This window comes from Zingiber officinale, chromosome 9B (genome assembly GCF_018446385.1).
Source record: "Zingiber officinale cultivar Zhangliang chromosome 9B, Zo_v1.1, whole genome shotgun sequence".
NCBI lineage: Eukaryota > Viridiplantae > Streptophyta > Magnoliopsida > Zingiberales > Zingiberaceae > Zingiber > Zingiber officinale.
In genome coordinates, this window is record NC_056003.1 from 17,629,634 (window position 1) to 17,653,414 (window position 23,781).

General features: G+C 44.8%; 2 protein-coding genes across 2 annotated transcripts; both read left to right on the forward strand.

Moving 5' to 3' along the window:
• The first annotated feature begins 20,742 nt into the window (after positions 1–20,742).
• Positions 20,743–23,003, forward strand: LOC122025611 (zinc finger BED domain-containing protein RICESLEEPER 2-like). Its single transcript, XM_042584447.1, has 4 exons — positions 20,743–22,203; positions 22,282–22,594; positions 22,658–22,770; positions 22,869–23,003. The coding sequence occupies exons 1-3, from the start codon at positions 20,773–20,775 to the stop codon at positions 22,753–22,755; spliced, it is 1,842 nt and encodes a 613-aa protein (XP_042440381.1). The 5' UTR covers positions 20,743–20,772; the 3' UTR covers positions 22,756–22,770; positions 22,869–23,003.
• An 83-nt stretch (positions 23,004–23,086) lies between these two features.
• Positions 23,087–23,482, forward strand: LOC122025612 (plasma membrane ATPase-like). The gene is made up of 2 exons (XM_042584448.1): positions 23,087–23,301; positions 23,388–23,482. Exons 1-2 carry the CDS (start codon positions 23,087–23,089, stop codon positions 23,479–23,481), a joined length of 309 nt encoding a protein of 102 aa, XP_042440382.1. The 3' UTR covers position 23,482.
• The last annotated feature ends 299 nt before the right edge of the window (positions 23,483–23,781 follow it).

Below are 23,781 nucleotides of genomic sequence, written 5' to 3' on the forward strand. Positions count from 1 at the left end.
GTTAAGTTAGGTTCTGTTATATTTAATCTTTGTATTTAAGTGTGCAAGAGCTTAAGAACACAAGAAGTCGAGTAGAAGACACAGCTAGCGAGAAAGATGACACGGGAAGAGAGTCGATAGGCTCGGTGCGTCCGAGTGACGAGTTGCTATGGAAGAGTACGTTGGTGAACGTGAAGGAAGCGCGTGACATTTTCGAGAAAGGAGAAGTCGGAATAGAAGACTGCTCGAGAAAAAGGCCGGAGTTGGGTTTGAGTGAGCTCAACTTTGGATGGTGGAAAAATCACTCAAGCAACCGAAGTGGAAGACTAGACAAAGTCAATGCAGAGTTGACCTTGTTCGGGCGCCTGGACCAAGTCTAGGCGCTTGGTCCAATTTAGTGCTGAACAAGTGCCCTAACGCAAAACGTTGTTGTGAATCATCGTTGGATCCACGTCAGCAACACTCCGGGCACTTGGACTGGATCCAAGCACCCGGATTGTGATAAAACTTTATCATCACATTGTTACGTAGCCGTTGCGAGCAGATAAAGCACACAGCTAGGGCCGCCTCGAGTCGTCACGTCAGCAAAAAGTTATTTTCAACCAGTGGGATATAAATAGAGCTCTGATTTTTTTCATTGAAGAAGAACACTTTCTGTATTCGAGTTTTCCATTTATGTTCTGTGCTTTCAATGTAACGTTCTGTATGAAGCTTCTCCACCTTCGACTTGTATCGAAGAATGAGTCGACTAGTTGAGCTTCGATTTTTATTTATTAAAGTGTTTGTATTAACCTAAGTCAAAAGATTTGAGAAAGATACATTTTTAATTTTAGATAATTTATCCTCTTTCACCATGACCAACCACATATATTAATTAGACTTTGTTGACAAAATAAATGCCAAGGGATTAAACTATATATATTAGATTTCAAGAATTTAAAATATTTGAGGATTAATTTTCTTAAACATATATGATCCTGTCCGAACCAGAAGTCAAAGGACGCTGGGGATGTGGCGCTCCCTGCTGGATCCTCGAGTGCTCCAGCGAACCTGCAACAAAACCGAGCCGGGAGGGGTGTCCCGGCGACGACCCTCCGACGCTCAAGTCAGGCGAGGAATAACAAAGAGGTGGCTTCGAAGATTCAGACCAGCGTACCTCCGGTGAAGAAATGGAGACCTTATATAGACCTCTCGAAGGAGCCTGGGCGCGCCAATCAAAGCAATCACCTGCTTTCGACCATGCCCAGGTATGAGTCTGTCAGAAGGACATCCATAAGGCCATACCGTTACTGTATCAGCCTCTCCATGATGTGACGGCGAGATCCTCCCTCGTGCAAACTTGTGTACGGCATAATCATCAAACACGCCTTTGCTGACATCCCATATCCCGAGCCGAAAGAATAGGCCGCTCGGCTAACCTTTGTATCCTCGCCCTTATCCTGGCCGAACGGACCACCCGCTCGGCCCTTCGGTTCCAGCCGGGTAGACACCCGCTCGGCCATTCGGTTCTCCCGCCTTGGCGTCGGAAACCCAAGCCCATGGCGGGGTTATCTCTGGCTCCGCTCGGACCTGCTTAGCGCGGCCATTACCCGCTTGGCCAGCCCTCCATCCGTTCTTAGGCCGAGACCCTTCAGGAAATGAGTCCCCCATTCTTACCGCCGGATCACTTGCTTCCCCTTCAAGTCGTCGAAGGAGGCAGTGAGTCCGACTGACTGGACTATGTGTCCGAGCGGGTGCTTGTCGCCTTTTGTTTTAAAAGTATTCCACAGGCCGCTCGGTGTGTGCGCCGAATTCAGCCGTTCGGCGCTCACTCAGATGTGACTTATGCGGCCTGTCGTCGTTGCCTCCTGTCTAAATCCCCTCGGGAACGGCGGCAATCCATTCCATTAAGGCTATGCGTGCGTGGCATGGTGCACATTAAATGCGCCGAATCGCTCAGCGCCACGTGTCGACCATTGCGTGGCGGCGGCGTTACTTCTGATGGGACGCCATCGTTTGAAATGGACGGCCCGATGACGTCCTCGTTTCTCGTGACCTGGATCGGACGGCGGAGGCCGACCGGCCTCGGCCGTATAAAGCCTCAGTCTCCCTCTTTGGCCGCACGCTTGCTCGCGCTTCGTCCTTCTGCTTCTTCTGTTGCTGCGACCTCCGGCAATCCAGTTTCTATTTTTAGGCGGCTATCATCTCACCGGTGATCCTTTCCGCCCGTTTCCTTCTCAGTGAGTCTTTTTCCTTCATTTACTAGGTCTTCCCTGCTCATTTTGCCTCTTTCGTTCCCATTCCTTCGATTTCTTGCTATCCTTTGGCCTCTTTTGTTCCTATTCATTCGATTTCTTGCTATCCTTTCGTCTCTCCGAGATGGCAAGCACCTCCGAACCCGCCACCAACGTTCACGGTCCATGGTATGCGACCATGGAGAGTCGGTTTGATGAAGAGAGCGCTCGGCGTCTTGTTCGGACGTACGGGATCCCGGACGACCATGAAATAGTTGTAGCCGACCCGACCGACCAGCCCCATAACCCGCCGATCGGTACCATTTGTTTTTTTCTGGACCAATTCCAGGGCGACCTTAGATTTCCTACCCATCCTTTTGTTTTGGAAGTTTGTAATTATTTTCCCATCCCGCTCGGCTAACTTGTGCCGAATTCCTTTAGGCTGCTGAGCGGGGTGGTCGTCCTCTTTAGGCTGCACAGTATCCCACTCGACCCCAAAATATTCCACTACTTCTTCTACCCCAAACAATCCGAGTTGGGTACTTTTATTTTCCAAAGTAGAATAGGCTTCAAATTTTTTGAGAATATGCCGACCTCCAACAAGCACTGGAAGGAGTCCTTCTTCTATATCCGAACCAAATGGCAGACCGCTGTGCCGACCCAGCCGGAGCTCGGCAAATTCAGAAGCAATCCAGCCTACCTTCATGCGGCAAACTGGTTGTCCGGTCAGCGGTACAAAATCGACCAGTTGCTTCTCAAGGGGGTGTTGTACATTTTTGGATTATCTCCCGTTCGGGCCAATCTCCCCTACCGCATGGGTAAGGACTCTTTACTCCCTTCGCCTTTTTTATCTAACTGATTTTAATTTTTTCTACTGCAGCTGAAGTCATGTGGTGCTCCAAGACTACTGATCAGCTGAAATTGAAAGCCGTGGAAATTGAGGCGGCTACTAAAAAAGAACTCGCCGAGCGGGGTCTCATCCCCAGCCGCCCGGCAGATGCAGGAGAGGGGGGGGGGCGCAATCCGCCCCTGAAACAGAAGTTGCCCCATCCGCTTCAACGGAGGTTGAGGCGGATCCTGTTTCCTCTGCTCCAGCCGAGCTGGGAGTCCCCCAGGCCGGGGATTCACCACTGGAAGTTCGGCGGAAACGTCGAAGAGACTCCAGCCTTCCGCCGACCCAAGAGGGTGAACCACAGGCGTCGATCGAGATCGCTTCTCCAGATCGCATGCCGTCGCAGATCAGGACCTCCGTGGCCTCGCCCATCGCACAGCCTTTTGGCTCTCCTCCACGGACTCGCCGTCGCTTACGACGGTTGGGCGAAACTTCAACCATAGGGGAGTCCTCGGGCCAGGCGACTGCGGCTGAAGAAGTGTCGGCCGGCCACCCGACCATCAAGACTACCCTTCGATTCCCATCGGAGGAATATTTATTGTCTGCCGATCGGCCATCGAGCCCCGTTCATGAAATAACATTGACGGGTCCGCTCGCCAAACTTTTCGAAGACGCCCAGATTCGGGTGGCCCTCATGATGCCCAAGCAGCTCGGCGATAACCACATGCAGCAGGCCACTCAGGTAGGTTCATTTTTCTTCCTGTGTCATGCTACTGTTCGGTTCCTGATTTTATTATTTCCCTTATAGCATTGGGCTGAGCAAATCGCCACTAGCCATCGGTTGGCCGAGCTGGAGGATCTTATGGAAAAACTCCAAGTCTCGGGGGGTCCATCGGCCGAGCGGGAGAAACAAGCCCGTGAGGCCGAACAGAAGAAGGTCGCCGACCTGGCTACAGAGGTGGCTCGACTTGAAGGCCTGGTGAAGAAGCGCGACGAAGACATGAAGCGCGCCAGTAGCCGGAAGAAGCGGGCGATCGCGATATGGACAAAATGAAAGTTGAGCCCTAGATCAGCGATCTAAGGAGCTGGAAGCCCAACTAACTGCCGAACGGGATGGGCGCTCAGCTGAACGCACGAAAGCGGAGGTGGATCAGAAAGTCCTCCACGATTCACTGATTGCCTCCCGGGCGGCGCTCAGAAACTACAAGGAAGGGGAGCCGAGTCGTCTGGCTGCTGCACGTCAAGATTACCTCCGCTCGGAGAGGTTTGGCACGAAATTTGGCGGCAGCATCTCTTCGACCTTTGCCGAGGCCGTTAAGGTCACTGTGGCCTACTTGAAGAAGGGTGGCCACCTTCCTGCGGGAATGCACATTCCCGCCTCCGATCTGGCGGCCATGATAGACGACATTCCGGACGACTTCTTCAACTTCGAAGACCCTGAGTGAGGAGTGTTCCTTGTCTGTACCTTGTTTTTACGTTTCTTAAGCCTAGCGCAACTTTTTGTACTTGCCGTTCGGCATGCTTCCCTTTTAATGTAATTATGTCTTTGCTTGTGTCTTCCTATCCATAATATTCTTCTGTTTGCTTAACGTTTATGCTTAGAGTTAGTCATGCTCTTAAGCGTTCTCCGTCACGTGGCCGGTCAGCTTAACCCATTAAACAAAGTCCGAGCAGGAGGGTCTACTCGCTCTACACGTATCTAGCCAGTGTGAACTCAACAAACGCCAAGTATCGAAGGACCAACGCCCGAGCGGGCCTAAATGTTTTAATACTTGTGGTTTCCGCGGTTTCTTATTCTCTGATATTCGTTCGTCCGCCCGGGGTATTTATAGTCGCCGGACCGACTCTCGATTTTTAACGACGGAGCTTGTCGGCGCGGATATTTATAGCCGGTCGGCGCGGCTCTCGCTCTTTAACGACGGAGCTCGTCGGCGCGGATATTTATAGTCGGTCGGTGCGGCTCTCGATCTTTAACGACGGAGCTCGTCGGCGCGGATATTTATAGCCGGTCGGCGCGACTCTCGATCTTTAACGACGGAGCTCGTCGGCGCGGATATTTATAGCCGGTCGGCGCGGCTCTCGATCTTTAATGACGGAGCTCGTCGGCATTTCGCTCGGACGTTTCTCGATCTTTAATGACGGAGCTCGTCGGCGCGGATATTTATAGCCGGTCGGCGCGGCTCTCGATCTTTAACGACGGAGCTCGTCGGCGCGGATATTTATAGCCGGTCGGCGCGGCTCTCGATCTTTAACGACGGAGCTCGTCGGCGCGGATATTTATAGCCGGTCGGCGCGGCTCTCGATCTTTAACGACGAAGCTCGTCGGCGCGGATATTTATAGACGCCAGCTCGTCTCCCGGCTTCCCGGCCGGAGGGTTTATAGACGCCGGACCGTCTCCCGGTTTCCCGGCCGGAGGGTTTATAGACGCCGGACCGTCTCCCGGTTTCCCGGCCGGAGGGTTTATAAACGCCAGTCCGTCTCCCGATCTTTAACTGAGCTTGCATATATAAACCTCCCGGCCGAGCGGCTCGGGGGCCTTCGGATAACCAGCCGTTCGGCTATGAATACAGAATGCCTTGGGAATAATTTGTTTCCTGCGACAAAAGGAGTACAGCTATTTAGAATTTACACAAAATAGAGCAACAACGCACCTCTCACCCAGCTCTATATGGCTGAAGGTGATTTGCACTCCAGGGCCGGTCCAGCATCCGAGCTTCCGCGTCCTTGAGGTAATAAGCGCCCGAACGGAGCTTCTCGACCACTTCAAAGGGTCCTGCCCAGGGAGCTTCCAACTTGCCGACATCTCCGACCGGCTTAACTTTCTTCCAAACTAGGTCGCCTACTTGAAAGGCTCTGGGGATCACGCGCCGGTTGTAGTTCTGTTTCATACGTTGCCGGTACGCCATCAGCTGGACGGACGCTTTAGCTCTTTCCTCTTCGACCAAGTCTAGCTCCATGCTCCTCCGTTCGGCGTTATCTTCATCATAGTTTTGCACCCGAACGGACTCCACCCCAACTTCAATCGGGATGACTGCTTCGCCTCCATATACCAAGTGAAATGGAGTGACGCCCGTTCCCTCTTTTGGTGTCGTGCGGAGAGCCCATAGGACTCCCGGCAGCTCGTCTACCCAGCTGCCTCCTTCATGGTCGAGCCGAGTTTGTAAAATTCTGAGAATCTCTCGGTTGGTTACCTCGGCTTGACCGTTACTCTGGGGATATGCCACCGATGTGAAGTGCTGCTCGATGCCATAACTTTCGCACCACTCCCCGAGCAACTTCCCCGTGAATTGACGTCCGTTGTCGGAGACGTGTCGTCTTGGGATGCCAAAGCGGCAGATGATATTTTGCCATATGAACTTTTTAACCATCTGCTCGGATATTTTTGCAAGTGGCTCAGCTTCTACCCATTTTGAGAAGTAGTCGACCGCCACCAATAAGAACTTCCGCTGCCCGGTAGCCATGGGGAAGGGTCCCACGATGTCCATCCCCCATTGGTCGAACGGGCAGGCCACAGTTGATGCTTTCATCTCATCTGCCGGTCGGTGGGACATGCTGTGATACTTCTGACAGGATAGACAATTTGCCACGGTCCGGGCAGCATCCATTTGAAGTGTTGGCCAAAAATACCCGGCTAGCAAAATCTTCCTGGTTAATGACCGTCCGCCTGGATGTCCACCGCACGAACCTTGGTGCACTTCTCGAAGGATGTACTCGGCATCTTCCCAGCTGACGCATTTTAGGAGCGGACGAGAGAATGCCTTCTTGTAGAGTTGATCTCCTACGAGGGTGAACCGACTAGCCCTTCTCTTTAGTAAGTGAGCTTCTTCCCGGTCGGATGGGGTAGCTCCCGAGCGCAAAAACTCCACAATAGTTGTCCTCCAGTCGCTCGGGTATGTGATGCCCTCCATCCGATCGACATGTGCTACTAAAGATACTTGCTCGATCGACTTTTGAGAGCCGACCGGGGATAACGCGCTTGCCAGCTTGGCCAATTCGTCCGCCACTTGATTCTCCGCCCGGGGGATCTTCTGAATAATCACCTCCCTAAAGTTGAGCTTAAGTTTTTCAATAGCTTCCACGTAGAGCTTGATCCTTGTACTATTTATCTCAAAAATCCCCGAGATTTGCTGAGCAGCCAACTGGGAACCTGAATAGAGGATGACCCGGGCGGCTCCAACGTGCCGAGCGGCCTGCAATCCAGCAATAAGGGCTTCATATTCTGCTTCGTTGTTGGTCGCTCGGTAATCTAGCCGGACGGAGAGCTGCATCCGCTCTCCTTGAGGGGACAGCAAAACTATGCCAATTCCGCTCCCGTGTCTAGTGGACGATCCATCCACGAACACTTTCCACACAGCTTTAGGTTCCGGGTCCTGCACCTCTGTCACGAAATCGGCTAAGGCTTGTGCTTTGATAGCCGAACGGGGTTGATATTGGATATCAAATTCGCTTAGCTCGGTTGTCCATTTGATGAGCCGTCCGGAAGCTTCTGGATTTAAAAGCACTCGTCCCAACGGGCTATTGGTCTTGACGATAATCGTGTGCGCCAGGAAATAAGGACGAAGCCTCCGAGCGGCAAGGATCAAAGCAAAGGCCAACTTCTCGAGTCCGGTGTAGCTAGTTTCAACATCTTTCAAGATATGACTAAGGAAATATACAGGTTGCTCCTCACCTCCCGACCGGACTAACGCCGATCCCACAGCATGCTTGGTTGAGGATAAATAAATGTGCAACGGTTCGTCAACAGTTGGCTTGGCCAGCACAGGTAGGGAATTTAAGTACGTCTTCAGTTCTTCAAAGGCCCGATCGCAGTCTTCATTCCATTGGAACTTTGTAGCTTTGCGGAGGATTTTGAAGAACGGAAGGCTCCGGTCGGCAGTCCTGGAGATGAAACGTGATAGCGCTGTAATCCGACCGGTCAGCCTCTGTACTTCCCTCATGCTTCTAGGCGGTGGCATGTCCTGAAGAGCCTTCACCTTGCTAGGATTAGCTTCAATACCCCGTTCAGTCACAATATAGCCCAAGAAACGTCCTCCTTTGGCGCCGAATAAACACTTATGAGGATTTAGCTTGACCCCATATTTTCTGAGTGTGTGGAAGGTTTCTTCCATATCTTTGCATAAAGTGGCCGCTCGGAAGGATTTGATGAGGATGTCATCTACATAGACCTCCAGGTTGTGTCCGATTTGCTCGCGGAAGACCCTATTCATCAATCTTTGATATGTTGCTCCGACATTCTTTAGTCCGAACGGCATCACCGTATAGCAATACGTCCCGTCCGGTGTAACGAAGCTAACTTTTTCCTGATCTTCCGGGGCGAGCGGCACTTGATGATAGCCTTGGTAGGCGTCCAGCATACATATAAGCTCGCATCCGACTGTAGAATCTACGAGCTGGTCGATTCGGGGCAGAGGGTAGAAATCCTTCGGGCAGGCTTTGTTCAGATCTCTGAAGTCGATGCATACCCTCCATTTGTTGCCCGGCTTGGAGACGAGCACCACATTGGCTAACCAGCTTGGGAATTGAACTTCCCGTATGTGGCCGGCCTCTAAGAGCCTTTCTACTTCCGCTCGAATGATAATATTCTGCTCGGCGCTGAAATCTCTTCTCCTTTGTTTTACTGGCCGAGCGTCCGGCCGGACGTGAAGCTTATGTTGGGCTATGCTGGGGGAGACACCAGGCAGCTCATGCCTCGACCAGGCGAAGACGTCATGATTCATTTGGAGGCATTTGACCACTTCTTCTTTCTGTTCGTCCTCCAGGTCGGCGGCAATAAAGGTTGTAGCCTCCGATCGGCTCGGATGGATCTGAACCTCCTCCTTTTCATCATAAATTAGGGGGTTTCTCGGTTATGGCGTGTACCTCGATCCGTGGAGCCTTTCGGGCGGCGCTGGATTCGGCTCGAACCATCTCCACATAGCATCTCCGAGCGGCTAATTGATCTCCTCGTACTTCACCGACTTTGTCCTCGATGGAATTTGATCTTCGGTAGAATTCGCTTAACGCCGGTCGCCCCAGTATCACGTTGTAGGATGAAGGGGAGTCGACCACCACAAAGTTTGTTGTCCTCGTTCTCCGGAGCGGTTCCTCCCCTAAGGAGATAGCCAGTCTTACCTGTCCGACCGGAAGAACCTCATTGCCCGTAAACCCGTAGAGGGGGGTTGTCATGGGTAGCAGCTCGGCTTGATCGATTTATAGTTGATCAAAGGCCTTTCTGAAGATGATGTTGACCGAGCTGCCAGTGTCAATGAAGATACGGTGGATGGTGTAGTTGGCTATTACAGCTTTGACGATAAGGGCATCATCATGCGGCACTTCAACTCCCTCAAGATCCTTGGGCCCGAAATTGATCTTGGGTCCGCTCGCCCTTTCTTGGCTGCAACCCACCTCATGGATTCTGAGCTGCCGAGCGCTTGCTTTTCTCGCCATGTGTGAATCTCCTCCGGTCGGCCCACCCGCAATAATATTGATTTCTCCCCGGGAGATGTTGTTTCTATTCTCCTCTTCCCGAGCGGACTGCCTAGGTCGCTCATTGGACCTTCGAGAGCGATCTTCATGCCTTAGAGGGAAACGCTGTTCGGGAGATCTCCTATATGTTCGCCGACCGGACTCTTGATGCCGCTGCCGGCGGTCGGGTGAAGGCGATCGACGAGGGCCACCCCGTCGTACGGGATGGGTGATTGAAGGCAGGCCCCGACAGTCGCGGGTGTTGTGGGAGTCAGTATTATGGAAAGAGCAAAACATTGGGGTCCATACCCTCTTTTTCTTCATCTTTGACCGCTCGGCCGCTACCTCTTGGACCACCGGGGATTTCGCATGATGTGCCCGGGATGCCTCAACTCTTGGTCCTCTTGGTGGCTGATGGGCAGCGGGCTGCTTCCGTTCGGCTTGGGCCGGACGTTCGGCATGAGTTCCCTTCCGTCGGGCAGCCTCCGCCTCTTCCACATTTATATACTCATTCGCCCGGTGTAACATGTGGTCGTAGTCTCTGGGCGGTTTGCGAATGAGCGTGAGGAAGAAATCCCCTTCCACGAGGCCTTGCGTGAATGCGTTTACCATTGTCTCCGAGGTGGCTGTGGGGATGTCCATCGCTATTTGATTAAACCGCTGTATATACGCCCGGAGAGATTCTCTTGGTTCTTGTTTGATGGTGAACAGGCTGACGCTTGTCCTTTGATAATGTCGGCTGCTTGCAAAGTGATGAAGGAATGCCGTTCGGAACTCCTGGAAGCTAGTGATAGAGTCGTCCGGCAGCCTCCGGAACCACCTATGTGCAGATTCCGATAGAGTGGTGAGAAATACCCGGCACTTTACGCCATCGGAGTACTGATGCAAGGTGGCGATGCTGTCGAACTTCCCCAAATGATCGTCGGGGTCGGTCGTTCCATTGTAAGGTCCGATCGACGGTGGTGTATAGTATTTTGGTAACGGATCCCGATGTATGGCTTCAGAGAATTGTCGGTGAACCTGCTCGGGTGGTGCGTCCGCTCGGGGAGCTTTGCCCTTCCTATGATCCCGGATGGGAGGCTCATCGGATGAAGATCCTTGCTCCCCGTGGGCGGGCGCGATTTCTGGGGGAGTACGGAAGAGAGCCCGAGGGAACCCTCCTGTTGAAACATATTCCGGGCGGTCTGCTTGCGCCGCCCGGCCTGCTGAAGCCGAGGTTGTTTTCTGTTGCGCTCGCTCAGCTTGTGCTTTCTCCTTTTGCTGCGCCACTATCTTGGCTGCCCTCGCCTCGACTACAGCGTCAAACTCTTCTTGTGAGAGTACCACGGTATGTAGTCTTCCAGCCTCGTCCATTGCTTCTGCTCGGATGCAGGTGCGTTCCCACAGACGGCGCCAAATTGATCCTGTCCGAACCAGAAGTCAAAGGACGCTGGGGATGTGGCGCTCTCTGCTGGATCCTCGAGTGCTCCGGCGAACCTGCAACAAAACCGAGCCGGGAGGGGTGTCCCGGCGACGGCCCTCCGACGCTCAAGTCAGGCGAGGAATAACAAAGAGGTGGCTTCGAAGATTCAGACCAGCGTACCTCCGGTGAAGAAATGGAGACCTTATATAGACCTCTCGAAGGAGCCTGGGCGCGCCAATCAAAGCAATCACCTGCTTTCGACCATGCCCAGGTATGAGTCTGTCAGAAGGACATCCATAAGGCCATACCGTTACTGTATCAGCCTCTCTATGATGTGATAGCGAGATCCTCCCTCGTGCAAACTTGTGTACGGCATAATCATCAGACACGCCTTTGCTGACATCCCATATCCCGAGCCGAAAGAATAGGCCGCTCGGCTAACCTTTGTATCCTCGCCCTTATCCTGGCCGAACGGACCACCCGCTCGGCCCTTCGGTTCCAGCCGGGTAGACACCCGCTCGGCCATTCGATTCTCCCGCCTTGGCGTCGGAAACCCAAGCCCATGGCGGGGTTATCTCTGGCTCCGCTCAGACCTGCTTAGCGCGGCCATTACCCGCTTGGCCAGCCCTCCATCCGTTCTTAGGCCGGGACCCTTCAGGAAGTGGGTCCCCCATTCTTACCGCCGGATCAATATATATATATATATATATATATATATATATATTTCAATATTTAAACTTTAATACAAGATGACGGCTAACTAAGATATCATGTATTATAGGGAGTGAGATTCAAGAGAAAAGTAGTTTAAAAAGTGATGCAGCCAATAAGATAGGGTCTCAAAGTGTTGATTGATGTAGTGGTTAAAATTAGGGAGAGATTAATACTAGGGACTAATATGGTCGCATGGCTTGATCAAGTAGGCCAGTCAATCAAATCTTTCATACAATTGGATCCTAAGTCCTCTCAGCTCAACTGGACTCCTTGTCTGAATTGAGCTGAATCCTCAAGGAGATCGAGTCGAGTCCTCAAGGAGGCCGAGCCGAGTCTTCAAAGAAGCTAAGTCATCAAGGAGGTTGAGTCCTCGAGATAGTCGACATTCCTTAGTCGACCCCAACCCTGTCTAAGAATGAGGTTTGATCAGATGTCAGAGGAGACCCAGCCAACCCACTATTAAAATATATTAATGGTCTATCAACTCAATGATCTAATATCCCTTTTTATTGTTTTGTGTAATAGTTATCAGAGAATCAAGGGAATATTGTCTGTGCAATCCATATGACGGAAGCTTCAATCATGCAAAGCACAGGAATGGTGGATCTATTTCAAAAAAGTGTCAAAATATTAGAATAGTCTGCTCTATTTTAGTAATGAATCAATATTAGTACAGAGAGAAAAAATAATATTATATAAGAGAGTCCCCATCTACAAGTACAAGTAAACTTTACTATCAGAGTTCACTATTTGTCACCACTATTCTTCATTTTCTCCATAATCCTTTATTTGACTTGAGCGTAGGAGTGTTTACATCGGGGATCTCTCCCTGGCCCGCTACTGATTTCTTTTTACTTCTAGTTTTTCTCTTTGATACACAAGCACACTCGTGGTACTAGGTCTCTCATGCTCAAAGTCTTTTCACAATAAACCTCGATGCCACTTAATTATCGAGTCATCTTCCCTGATTTTAAACAAGATCAAAAAGTTTTTAGCAAATCGTGGGCAAATATAAGGTCATCAATCCAAGTCGTGTGGACTTAGCAACTAATTAACGTAATCATGTACTTAAATTTTTTTTATTTAACAGAAAAATATGTAATTTTTTATGATAGAGTTGACTATGCAAGTTAAATGGTCTAAATGCGTGGAGCAAACTTGATAATTTTAATGTAAATCGAGTCGGCTAAGTGAACAAGCCTAAATAGAGGAGGGGACAATATTTTCCCCTCCTTTAGCTAGCCCATAAATATATGCAAAGATGCCACATTCAAATAAGAAAAATATTTATTTTAAAATTAAATTAAAACTCTAAAAATTTGTTATGATTTTTTTTAATAATTAATAGATGAAATTTCACTCTATTTAAATTGGACACTTTCCACGAAATGTTAGTCATGATATTTTTGATATCATTTAAATATGACAAAACTTGACAATTATTTAGGTTTTCTTTTATTTCAATGAAACATATAACAAATTATATTTTGGTATTTTAGTAATAAGAGTGAAAAGGTAAACACCATGCAATGGTAAAATGCTTCCGTATTCAACTAGTTATATACGGATTGATTTCTAGGTACGATTAATTCAATCTAAATAACTTTATTTTTAAGGTTAAAATTTAAGATTGAGATATTTTGAATCGGTAGTTTTGAACTATGAAAAATGACAATTTCGAATGGTGGTCAAATCTAGCAAGGGGTCAATCGGTAGGTGCCCTAATCGAACGGGAGTTGCCTAAATTAAATGAGGGAAACTCCAAAGAAGCATCGCATTGATTGAGGTCGTCTCAACTGTTCTTTCACATTGCTTCATTTATGTCCTCTATTATTATTATTATTATTTTATTTTTTTTTGATTTGGGCAAGAATTATTTTAAAGGGCGTTTATACCAACTGTTCACCTTCGGTTTTTTTATCTTGAGACTTGGAATAAACTGGATGAATTGTTTTTGGTTTTTGGTTTTTAAAAGGCCTACGAGATAAACTTGAAACGATACAACTGAGAATGCGAGAAGGAATGTTCAACTCGAATCCAATGTTTGTTAAAAAAAAGGGGTAATAATTATAATGTTAATATATGCGAGCTGTTGGCCCCGGAGACAATAATAAAATACAATGGTGGTTGAGAATGTCATAAAAAGGCATTGAGTTAATTAAAGACAACTAGGCAGGTTTAATGAACTCTAGGTGAACTTTTTCAGTTCTTATAAGAGAAAAGGTGACTCACTCATCTCAAATATTTCGGTGACCATACAATGAGATGAAGAGATGGACTAAGCACATCTCTAGATAGAAGAGATTTTATTCTAGATTATTTTCTCCGAGATTCGATCACTATATTTTTTCGGTGACCATACAATGAGATGAAGAGATGGCTAAACAACATCTCTATATAGAAGAGATTTTATTCTAGATTATTTTCTCCGAGATTTGATTAATTTTTTTTTTATAGTTCTCAATATGTAATCTCAAAAGCATAAAAATCAATATATATATATATATAGTGGGCAACCATGAGCAAAATCTGACTTGGGCTATCTGACGTGATCAAAATCCAATTTTTTTAATCTCTTTCTCATCTGCATGCAACAACTTTTCTCTCTCATTTGTATGTATCAACTATAAAATTCTCATTTCTCTCTCATCTGATTGCATGCAACAATCACTGCGTTGTTAATTTTTAAAGGTGATGTAGCTGCTACTAAATAATAGCTGTTACATGTTATAACAGCTTTTGTATAGTAGCTGCTATAACGTGTAGTAGTGTTATTTGTGTAGCTACTATGTTGTAGCAACTACTGCACCGTTGGAGCAGTTACTGCACCTTTGTAGCAACTACTGCACCGTTATAGCAGCTACTACACCGTTGTAGCAGCTTCTGCACCGTTGTAGCAGCTACTGCACCGTTGTAGCAGCTTCTGCACCGTTGTAGCAGCTACTGCACCGTTGTAGCAGCTTCTGCACCGTTGTAGCAGCTACTGCATAGTAACTGCTACAATGTTGTGTCATCATTACCATAATAATTTTTTACATGTAATAATAGGAGAGAGAATATAAAATTTCATTTTAATTTAAAAAGAAAGAGAAAAGTTGTTGCATGTGGATGAGAGAGAGATTAAAAAAATTACATTTTAGCCGCGTCAGATAGCCCACGTCGAATTTCGCTCACGGTTGCGCACTAAGCGTCGCTTAGCATATCATATATATATATATATATATATATAGAGAGAGAGAGAGAGAGAGAGAGAGAGTGAGAAAAAGATTTTACCTGCGCACTCTTAGGCGAGCGATCATAGTCGACATCTAATATGGCCACCTGATGTGGCCAAAATCTGAATTTTGTAATCTCTCTCATTTGCATGCTGTAAGTACCTCGGGTAAGTTTTGATGTAATCAACCGGGTTAAATTTAGGTTCTGTTGTTTTTGATGTCTTATGTCTAAGTGTGCAGAAGTTTAGAAACACAAGAAGTCTAGCGGAAGACGTAGCTAGCAGAAGGATGGCATGGGAAGGGAGCCGACTGGTTCAGTGCATCCTAAGAACGAGGTGCTCCGAAAGAGTACATCGGTGGACGAAAAGGATGTGCATGACATCCGAGGAATGAAAAGCTAAAGCGGAAATTTGCTCGAAGAGAAGGTTGAAGTTGGGTTCAGGTATGCTCAACTCTGGAAGGTCGGAGCATCACCCAAGCAACTGGAGATGAAGCCGACGATCGGAAGGTCAGCATGAAGCTGACCGGTCCGGCGCCTAGACAACTAGGATGCACAAAGGGCACCTCATCGTTGCAGATCAACTTTGGGTCCATGTCAGCACCGGTCCGAGCGCTCGAATATAGTCTAAGCGCCCGAAGATGAAAAAGTCTATATTCCAGCCGTTGCATGAAGTAGTTGCATGGAGATAAAATTTATCACCCTAGGGCCTCCTGGAGAGGGTCCAGGTGCCTGAACCATGCCACGTCAGCAACGGATAACATTCACTAGAGCACTATAAATAAAGCCCTAGTATAGTTAATTCAGAACAACACACTCTGTATTACTTTCTAACTCTTGTCTTAAGTGTTCGTGCTTTCAACGATTGTAAGAGGCTACTATGCCTGCTTGAAAGGAGAATCTTAGTGGAGCTTGTCATTACCTTAGATTAATAACCATGTAGGCTGTAACCAAGTAAAATTCTACGTGTCTCTTACTTCCTTATGTTGTTATTTTTACTTAACTAATGTGAGTGTGTCTTTGCTAAATTCAGAAAGTAAAAGAAAGTTTTAAATTTACTTTGCAGGCCAATTCACCGCCCTTTTGTTGGCCGCATGGGACCTACAATTGGTATCAGAGCGAGGACACTTCAAAAGGACTAACCGTCGACCGAAGCACAAGAAATAACCGGAGCTAACATCTATCCACCAATGTTCGAGGGTGATGTGCGTAGATTTTATACACTTGTTTAGCATATTTTGACACACATTCTTATATTTTATACATGTTGGGTGCTACTTGGAATTCCATTCTGTTTCTCTGTACAAAAATTTGTACAAGAAAATAACTTTTCCTAGCAGCCCATGTGCTCTACAGAAGTTAAACTTGGATTGCAAATGAAACTTAATATTTTTAATCCAAGTTGTTCTTCAGAAGTTAAACTTGGATTGGAAACGGAACTTAATATTTTTACTCCAAGTTCAACCCATGTGTTCTTCAGAAGTTAAACCATATTATAGAAGTTGATTAAATATCTATTTCAAAGATTAACTTCTAGGTTAAAAATGGCGAGACACTCGACCTTCTTGGGTATGAGATCATCCACCACTTCTTAGACAAAGCCTTTCAAAGAAATTAAATATTTAAACTTCTTACAGTAACCTTAGGTTTAACTATAGAGACCACAATAGAAACACAAAATTGATAGCCTCTTATGTTGGTATTTCAGGATCCATACAAAGAAAAACTAAACTAGTTTCGTTGCGGAATAAATTAACTAGTTATACCTTTCTTTGTATCTTAACGACCTCTTGATCTTATGATGTATTCCTCTCCTCCTCTTGGACGTCATGTGACCAACGATCTACCAAGACGAAGACACCCAACCTTCTCCTTCTTTTCCAAGCTTTCAGCCACAAAAGAATACAAAGTGAAGAGGCCTCCTCCTTTTTCTTCTTCTCCACCAAGCAATCGACCACCAAATACTTCTTCTCTTCTTCTTCTTCTCCTTCAAGCCGTGACCACCAAGGTGAGATGGGAACCGACCCTAGAAGGAAGAAAGGGAGGAAGTGGGGCGTCAGCCTAAAGAGCGAAAGAGAGAAGAAGAGGGCCAACCACCAAGAGAATAAAAGAGAGAGGGCTTAGGTTGTGGTTTTTAGAGAGCATCCCCTCCTCTTTTATAATCTTTGCTAGCGGCTAATAAAGAAAGTTTTTAATAAAATTTCCTTTTATTTGCTATTGTAGATGGTTACAAAAAAGGAAAGATTTTAACAAAATTAAAATATCTCTTTTAAACCATTGTAAATAGCTATAAAAGGAAAGATTACAACAAAATTTTGTTTTAAACAAAATCTTCCTTTTATTTCTATAATGGTTGGTTACAAAAAGAAAAGATTTTAACAAAATTAAAATATCTCTTTTAACCATTGTAGATAACTACAAAAAAAGAAAGATTTTAATAAAATTAAAATCTCTCTTTTAACCATTGTAGATAACTACAAAAAGGAAAGATTTTAACAAAATTAAAATCTCTCTTTTAATCCATTATAGAAAGCTACAAAAGGAAAGATTTTAACAAAATTTTATTTTCAACAAAACTTCCTTTTCTCTTCTTGGATGGCCGACCCCATGCTTGGGTACCAAGCATGGCTTGGCCGACCCACATCTTGGGCACCAAGAGGTCTTGGTCGGCCCCTTGCTTGGGCACCAAGCAAGGATGTGGCCGACCCTCTCATTTGGGTAAAAAGGAAAATCAAAACGGGTGAACGTGAGGCTTTATAGAGGCTACAGCAGGGACCGAGAGGAGGAATTGGTTTTGGCCTCCCGATGAGCTTGAGCTTCCTATGTTCGACCCGAATACCTAACTCAAGTTCATCAATAATAACTCATACCACTAAAGAGTTATTATTGAATTACCGCACCAATCCCATATTACATTATGGACTCCTTCTTATCATGAGTGGATTAATCTCCCTGTGTTTAAAATATCGAATGCCCATTAATTAAATGAGTTACTGATAACTCTCTTAATTAATATCTAGCTCCAAGAGTAGTACTACTCAACTTCATTGTCATGTCGGATTAAGTCCACCTGCAGGGTTTACATGACAATCCTTATGAGCTCCTCAAGGGGACATCATCAACATAGATAACTAGGACACAATTTCCTTCTATAATCAACAACACACCATATAAATAATATTATTTCCCAACTTATTGAGCCTATTGATTTATCGAATAAATCTCACCCATTGATAAATTAAAGAAATAAATACTAAGTATATGTGCTTGTTATTATATCGGGATTAAGAGTACGCATATCTATAATAACAGAGATTATGTTCTTTTATGCAGTCAGTATAAAAGGAACAACATCAAATGGTCCTATCAATACACACATAGTGTACTAGTGTAATTTTATAGTCAAGATAAACTAATATCAAATTACACTACAATCATTCCAATGGCTTGTCCTAATCCATCTTGGTTGTGAGCTACTATTTATAACTTATAAGGAACTGATAACATGATCTTTTGTGTGACACTACACACCATGTTATCTACAATATAAATTAAATGGACAACTGCATTTAACTAAATACAGATATTTGACCAATGTGATTCTTATTACAAAATAAATGTTCATACAAAAGTTAGGCTTTTAATATACATCCTATCAATACATGCTTTAGTTATGCACTTTCATGCTCCTTACTTTACTTTTGGCATAAATGATTTTCTTTGTTTGGAGATCTGCTCGTGTGTTTTATGCTTTCAGGAGTCAAATTTGGAGAAGAATTGATGTTCATAGCCAATTCTATGATCAAACAGAGGAAAATAACTTTGACAATGTATGCCACATGACCTTGCAAAGGGGAATGGCCCTGGCCGTGTGGTGATGACAGGGTCATGTAGCATCAACAGCAAGGGAGAGTGCCTTGACCGTGTGAAGCTTACACGATTTTTTCCACTTTTCCAAGCCAGCCAGTACACGACCGTGCAACCTTTCCAGAGCCAAAAAATGGCATGACCGTGTGTGTCACACGACCATGCAACACTTCTAGAGATAGAAATTGGCTAAGCCGTATGGATTTGCACGGTTGTGTAAGCAGGCAGAAGCAGAACATGGCATGGCCGTGTGAGGGTCACACGGTCATGTGACCTTGGCCGAGAGGAAGAGCGCCCTGGCCGTGTGAATCTCACACGAGCATGTCCTAGCCGTGTGACACCCAAATTCCCTCTTCTATATAAAGGGTTTCCCCCTCTTTGAAAGGGGGAGGCTCCCCCTTTGGGGAGATCAGTTCTTGGGCGTGATTTCCACCTATTAGGAGGCGTTTTCTGTCCAAGATTAGACTCCAAGGGCGGTGGATTGGTTCCGGAGATCACTCATTGTATTGAGATAAGCGTTCCTTTCTATTTTCTTGATTTGGATTGGAATGTTTTCAATCCTCTCGTCTTCGGTTCTTTTCCTATTTTCTATGGAGTAGATTCCTTTGTTCTAGGATGGAGGGAGTATTGGTGATGTAAATTGATGTAAGATTCATGGATTTGCCATCTTCTTGATTCATGGATGTTGTTATGTTTTGTATCAATCAATCTTGTATGGATTGCTATGTTTTGTGCCCTAATACCATTCTTGATTGGTTGTTTGTATTTCTTGTGGAATCTTTTAGAAAAATTTTCTAGATTGTATTACCGCATGGCGTCGTGACAGGGCTGCCCCATTAAACGAACATTTAGGGGATTACTTTGAGGGGATGAAGCAGGGATCTACAAAGAAGTAGGACGGATTGATATGCTGAATTCTATATCTATAAATGGATTGATTAGTGATGATATTTCTATGTTGTATGACCGTAAGGCGTCATGACAGGGCTGCCCCATTAAACGGGCTTCATAGGGATCATAACTATTTGATTGCTTAAGGTTTAGATATGAGTCCTTGATCGGTGTTTTCTGCAAAAAATAACCGGTGACTTCTTGCAAACACATTTCAATTGAGGATATGATTTGTAGATTGCTTTACATTAATGAGTATCACTAAAAAACTAAATCTCCTAGAACCTTCACAAAACTAAGTTTCTACATTTAACTTTGACTTCTAATCTTTAGTTGTTTCTTAAGACATATAACCTCTTCACGATTGTTTAGCTAATTCTAGGGGTGTCAAAAATGAACTCGACCCGATAACCCGACCCGAGTCGACACGAAAAATATTGGGTTAGGGTTGGGATTTTAGGATTAGGGTCAGATTGGGTTGAACCCAAAATCTGACCCGATTTTTTTTCCAGGTTGGGTTGGGTTCAGGTCAACCCGGGTTGACCTGAATTAAGAATCAGGTCACCCATAAACCCGAACCCACCCGAACCAACCCGAACCCACTGGACCAATCTATTTTTTTTGTATTTAATGTTTTAAACTTTTAATTAGGGCTTCACAGAATGCTAGAATCGCAGCCACAGCTTCGGTTCGAAGCTTCGGGAGAATCGGGACTCGGGAGTTTAGGCGATAGGAGGCAGGCGACACCGTGAGTCCGCGACCAGCACCGCCCTCCTCCTCCTCCTCCTCCTCTTCTCTGCCGCCGGTGCCGCCCTATACTTCGTCGTGATCGCCAACGCGACCGTGATTGGCCCTCGTCCGCAAATCCGCGACAATCGACAAGGTTCATGCAGTCGAAGGAAGGGGGTTCACGATTCTCTTTTATTTCCCCAACATCGTCATCGACAACATGGCTTCTCAACCTATTGATCTCGATCAAGAGGAGGATAGTGAGGAGGAGGAACCGGAGGGTGCACCAGCTGTATCTATGACTACGAGGGATTTAAATGTAGATGAAGAAACGTCTTCGCAAGGCAAGGCCTCCGGAAGTGGCAAACGGAAGAGAGTCTTGAAATCAAAGTGGTGACAATATTTTGAGATACTTCCTAAAATAGAGGGAGAAGATTTGCATTGCAAATGTAAAGCTTGTGGGATTACATACAAAGCAGAAAGTAGCATGGGTATAGGTAATCTCCGACGTCATATCCTTAATCAATATCTGAAACAGAAAACTAGTGATATTGCTCAAGCATTGTTAGAACAAGGTGATAAAAGTCTTGCCATTAGGTCACAAAGGTTTAACCAAGAAAGATTTAGAGAGTTGCTAATCTTAGCAATTGTGAAGCATGATTTACCTTTTCAGTTTGTGGAATATGAGGCAATTAGATCTATTTTTACGTATTTGGAACCTCAAGTAAATTATTTCACTAGAAACACCGCAAGGACTGATATTCTCAAGATGCATAAAAATGAATGCAATAGAATAGCTCAAGAAATGCATTCATGCCCTGGAAAAATTTGTTTCACTTCTGATTTGTGGACTTCTATTGCCACTAATGGTTATATATGCTTGACAGCACATTTCATTGATTCTAATTGGGTTTTACAAAAAAGGATAATTAACTTCTCTTACATGCCTCCACCTCACTCTGGTATTGCATTGTGTGATAAAATTAATAGTTTATTCAATGTTTGGGGAATTCAGAGAAAGATTTTCATAATTACATTAGACAATGCGACTGCAAATGATGTGTTTGTTGGCCTTTTAAGGGATCAACTTGGTTTAAATTGTTCATTAGTGAGTGGTGGCGAGTTTTTGCATGTTCGTTGTTGTGCACACATTCTCAATTTAATTGTGCAAGAAGGTTTGAAAAGAATTGATAGTTCTGTTGATAAAATTCGTGAATGTGTAAAGTATGTGAAAGGCAGTCAAGTGAGAATGCAAAAGTTTATAGAATCGGTTACCCAAACTTCACTTGATTCTAAGAAATCACTAAGGCAAGATGTTCCTACTAGATGGAATTCTACATATTTGATGCTTTCTAGTGCCATGTATTATCGACGTGCTTTTAATCATTTGAGATTGGCTGATACTAATTTCACACATTGTCCATCGGTTGATGAGTGGGGACAAGTTGAAAAAATATTCAAATTCCTTGAGGTTTTCTATGAGACAACAACTTTGTTTTCTGGAGTGAAATATCCTACTGCCAACCTTTACTTTCCTCGCATCTTTACGGTTCAGTTGACAATAAGTCAAGCCTTGCAAAGCTCTGATGATTTCATGAGATCAATGGCCAATCGGATGTTTCATAAATTTGATAAGTACTGGAAGGATTATAACATTTTGTTTGCCATTGCCGTGATAGTTGATCCGAGGTTCAAGATGCAATTTGTTGAGTTTTGTTACAACAAGTTATATGGACATGGTAGTAATGAATTAAGTCTTGTGAGATCCAAATTGGTTTCTTTGTTTGAGGAATATATGCACATGGGAATTGCTTCCAAGGTAAGTACTAGCAGTGCATCTTCGAGCTCTCATAGTGCCATTGATGATAATGCTTCTCTTGCTCTAAATTTAGGCAGCGGATGCATGGATGTTTTGAAGGTACTGTTGATAATTTTTTTTTGCATTTTCTCACTATTTTTTACTACTTTTTACTAATACATTTCATTTATGATATAGGAATTTGACACTTTTCAAAGTTTAGAATTCATTGGCAGAGCTCAAAAGAGTCAATTAGAGCTATATTTGGAAGAACCAACAATTGATAGAATAACAAAATTGGATGTTCTCGGGTTTTGGAAAGCTCACCAATTTAGGTATCCTGACCTTGCACAAATGGCTAGAGATATCTTGAGTGTTCCAATTTCTACAGTTGCTTCTGAATCGGCTTTTAGCACCGGTGGTAGGATACTTGACCAATATCGCAGTGCAATGAAGCCTGATGTTGTTGAGGCATTAGTTTGTTGTAGAGATTGGTTAGCTGGAGGGAAAGGTAAGTAGATTTTTTTTATTTTCATTTTAAAGTTATTTGTTTTAATAATATTTATTTTTGTAGAAACTACTGAGGTGGGGTTGAATGATTTGACTGAAAATATTATGAATTTATTCACAAATGAGGATACTGAATCAAAACCTACTGCAACACATGATTGATGATTCTAATGAAAAGTAAGTTGATTAAACCATTTAAGTTTATTAAGTATAGGTTTTTAAAAATCTTTTAGATTTTAATTTGTTTATTTCATACCTTGTTGGCTTGTTTCAAGGTTTGACTCGGTACAAAGGAGGAGTAAAACAATGGAAAAGTGGAGCTTGAAACTGAAAGTTATTTTGTGAAGCTTGAAAACTTTTTTATTTTGTATTGATATCATAAATTTTCTTATATAGACTCTGGACTCTATAGGATCGTTTACTTGTATAAATAATATAGTTGTATTAACCTTTAATCCTTTTGGATTGCCTTAAAAGTTATTTTTTGGGTTTCATGTGGAACCCCCTTTCATGGGTGATGGAAATGGCTTCCATCATGGCCATTGCCTTGGCCATCGGCAGTGGAAAACCCCCAGACTGGCAAGACTTTGTCGGTATTGTAGTGCTGCTCGTGATAAACTCCACCATCAGTTTCATTGAAGAAAACAATGCTGACAATGCTGTTGCTGTGCTGCAGCTCTTATGGCTGGCCTGGCTCCAAAAACGAAGGTACAAGCTTATAAGATCCCTTGGGAGCTTTCTTTCTTTCCTATAAATTCTGTTTACCAAAATTGTTGTTGATTTGATGCTTTCAGGTGCTCAGAGAGTCAGAGTGGTAAGATTGTATTTGTTTTGCCCTTTTTTGAAAGAGTGTGTTTTGAAGGACCCTTAGAATTTGTGAGACATTGAGGTTGCCTTTGTTGGAGTGTATACTGAGAGCCTAAGCTTTGTAAACATTCATTATGAATAAAGAATCACATTTGGTCTAATTATATACATTTGTTTGTAGTTGTTCATTTAATTTATATTGTAGATAACATAGTATGTGGTGTCACATACAGAAGATGATGTTATCGGTACCTTATAAATTATAAACAGTAGCTCACGACCAGAATGGAAAGGAACAAACCATTAGAAAGTCGTAGTGTAATTAGGTATTAGTTTATCTTGACTATATAATTACACTAGTACACTCAGAGTGTATTGAGT

What these genes read in the sequence shown, in the direction of transcription:
- LOC122025611 (XM_042584447.1), top strand. Translation starts at nt 20,773, where the DNA reads ATGGGTATAGGTAATCTCCGACGTCATATCCTTAATCAATATCTGAAA. An exon ending in GATGCATGGATGTTTTGAAG is followed by an intron (nt 22,204 to 22,281) that starts GTACTGTTGATA and finishes TTTATGATATAG; the next exon opens with GAATTTGACACTTTTCAAAG. An exon ending in TTGGTTAGCTGGAGGGAAAG is followed by an intron (nt 22,595 to 22,657) that starts GTAAGTAGATTT and finishes TTATTTTTGTAG; the next exon opens with AAACTACTGAGGTGGGGTTG.
- LOC122025612 (XM_042584448.1), top strand. Translation starts at nt 23,087, where the DNA reads ATGTGGAACCCCCTTTCATGGGTGATGGAAATGGCTTCCATCATGGCC. An exon ending in GCCTGGCTCCAAAAACGAAG is followed by an intron (nt 23,302 to 23,387) that starts GTACAAGCTTAT and finishes TGATGCTTTCAG; the next exon opens with GTGCTCAGAGAGTCAGAGTG.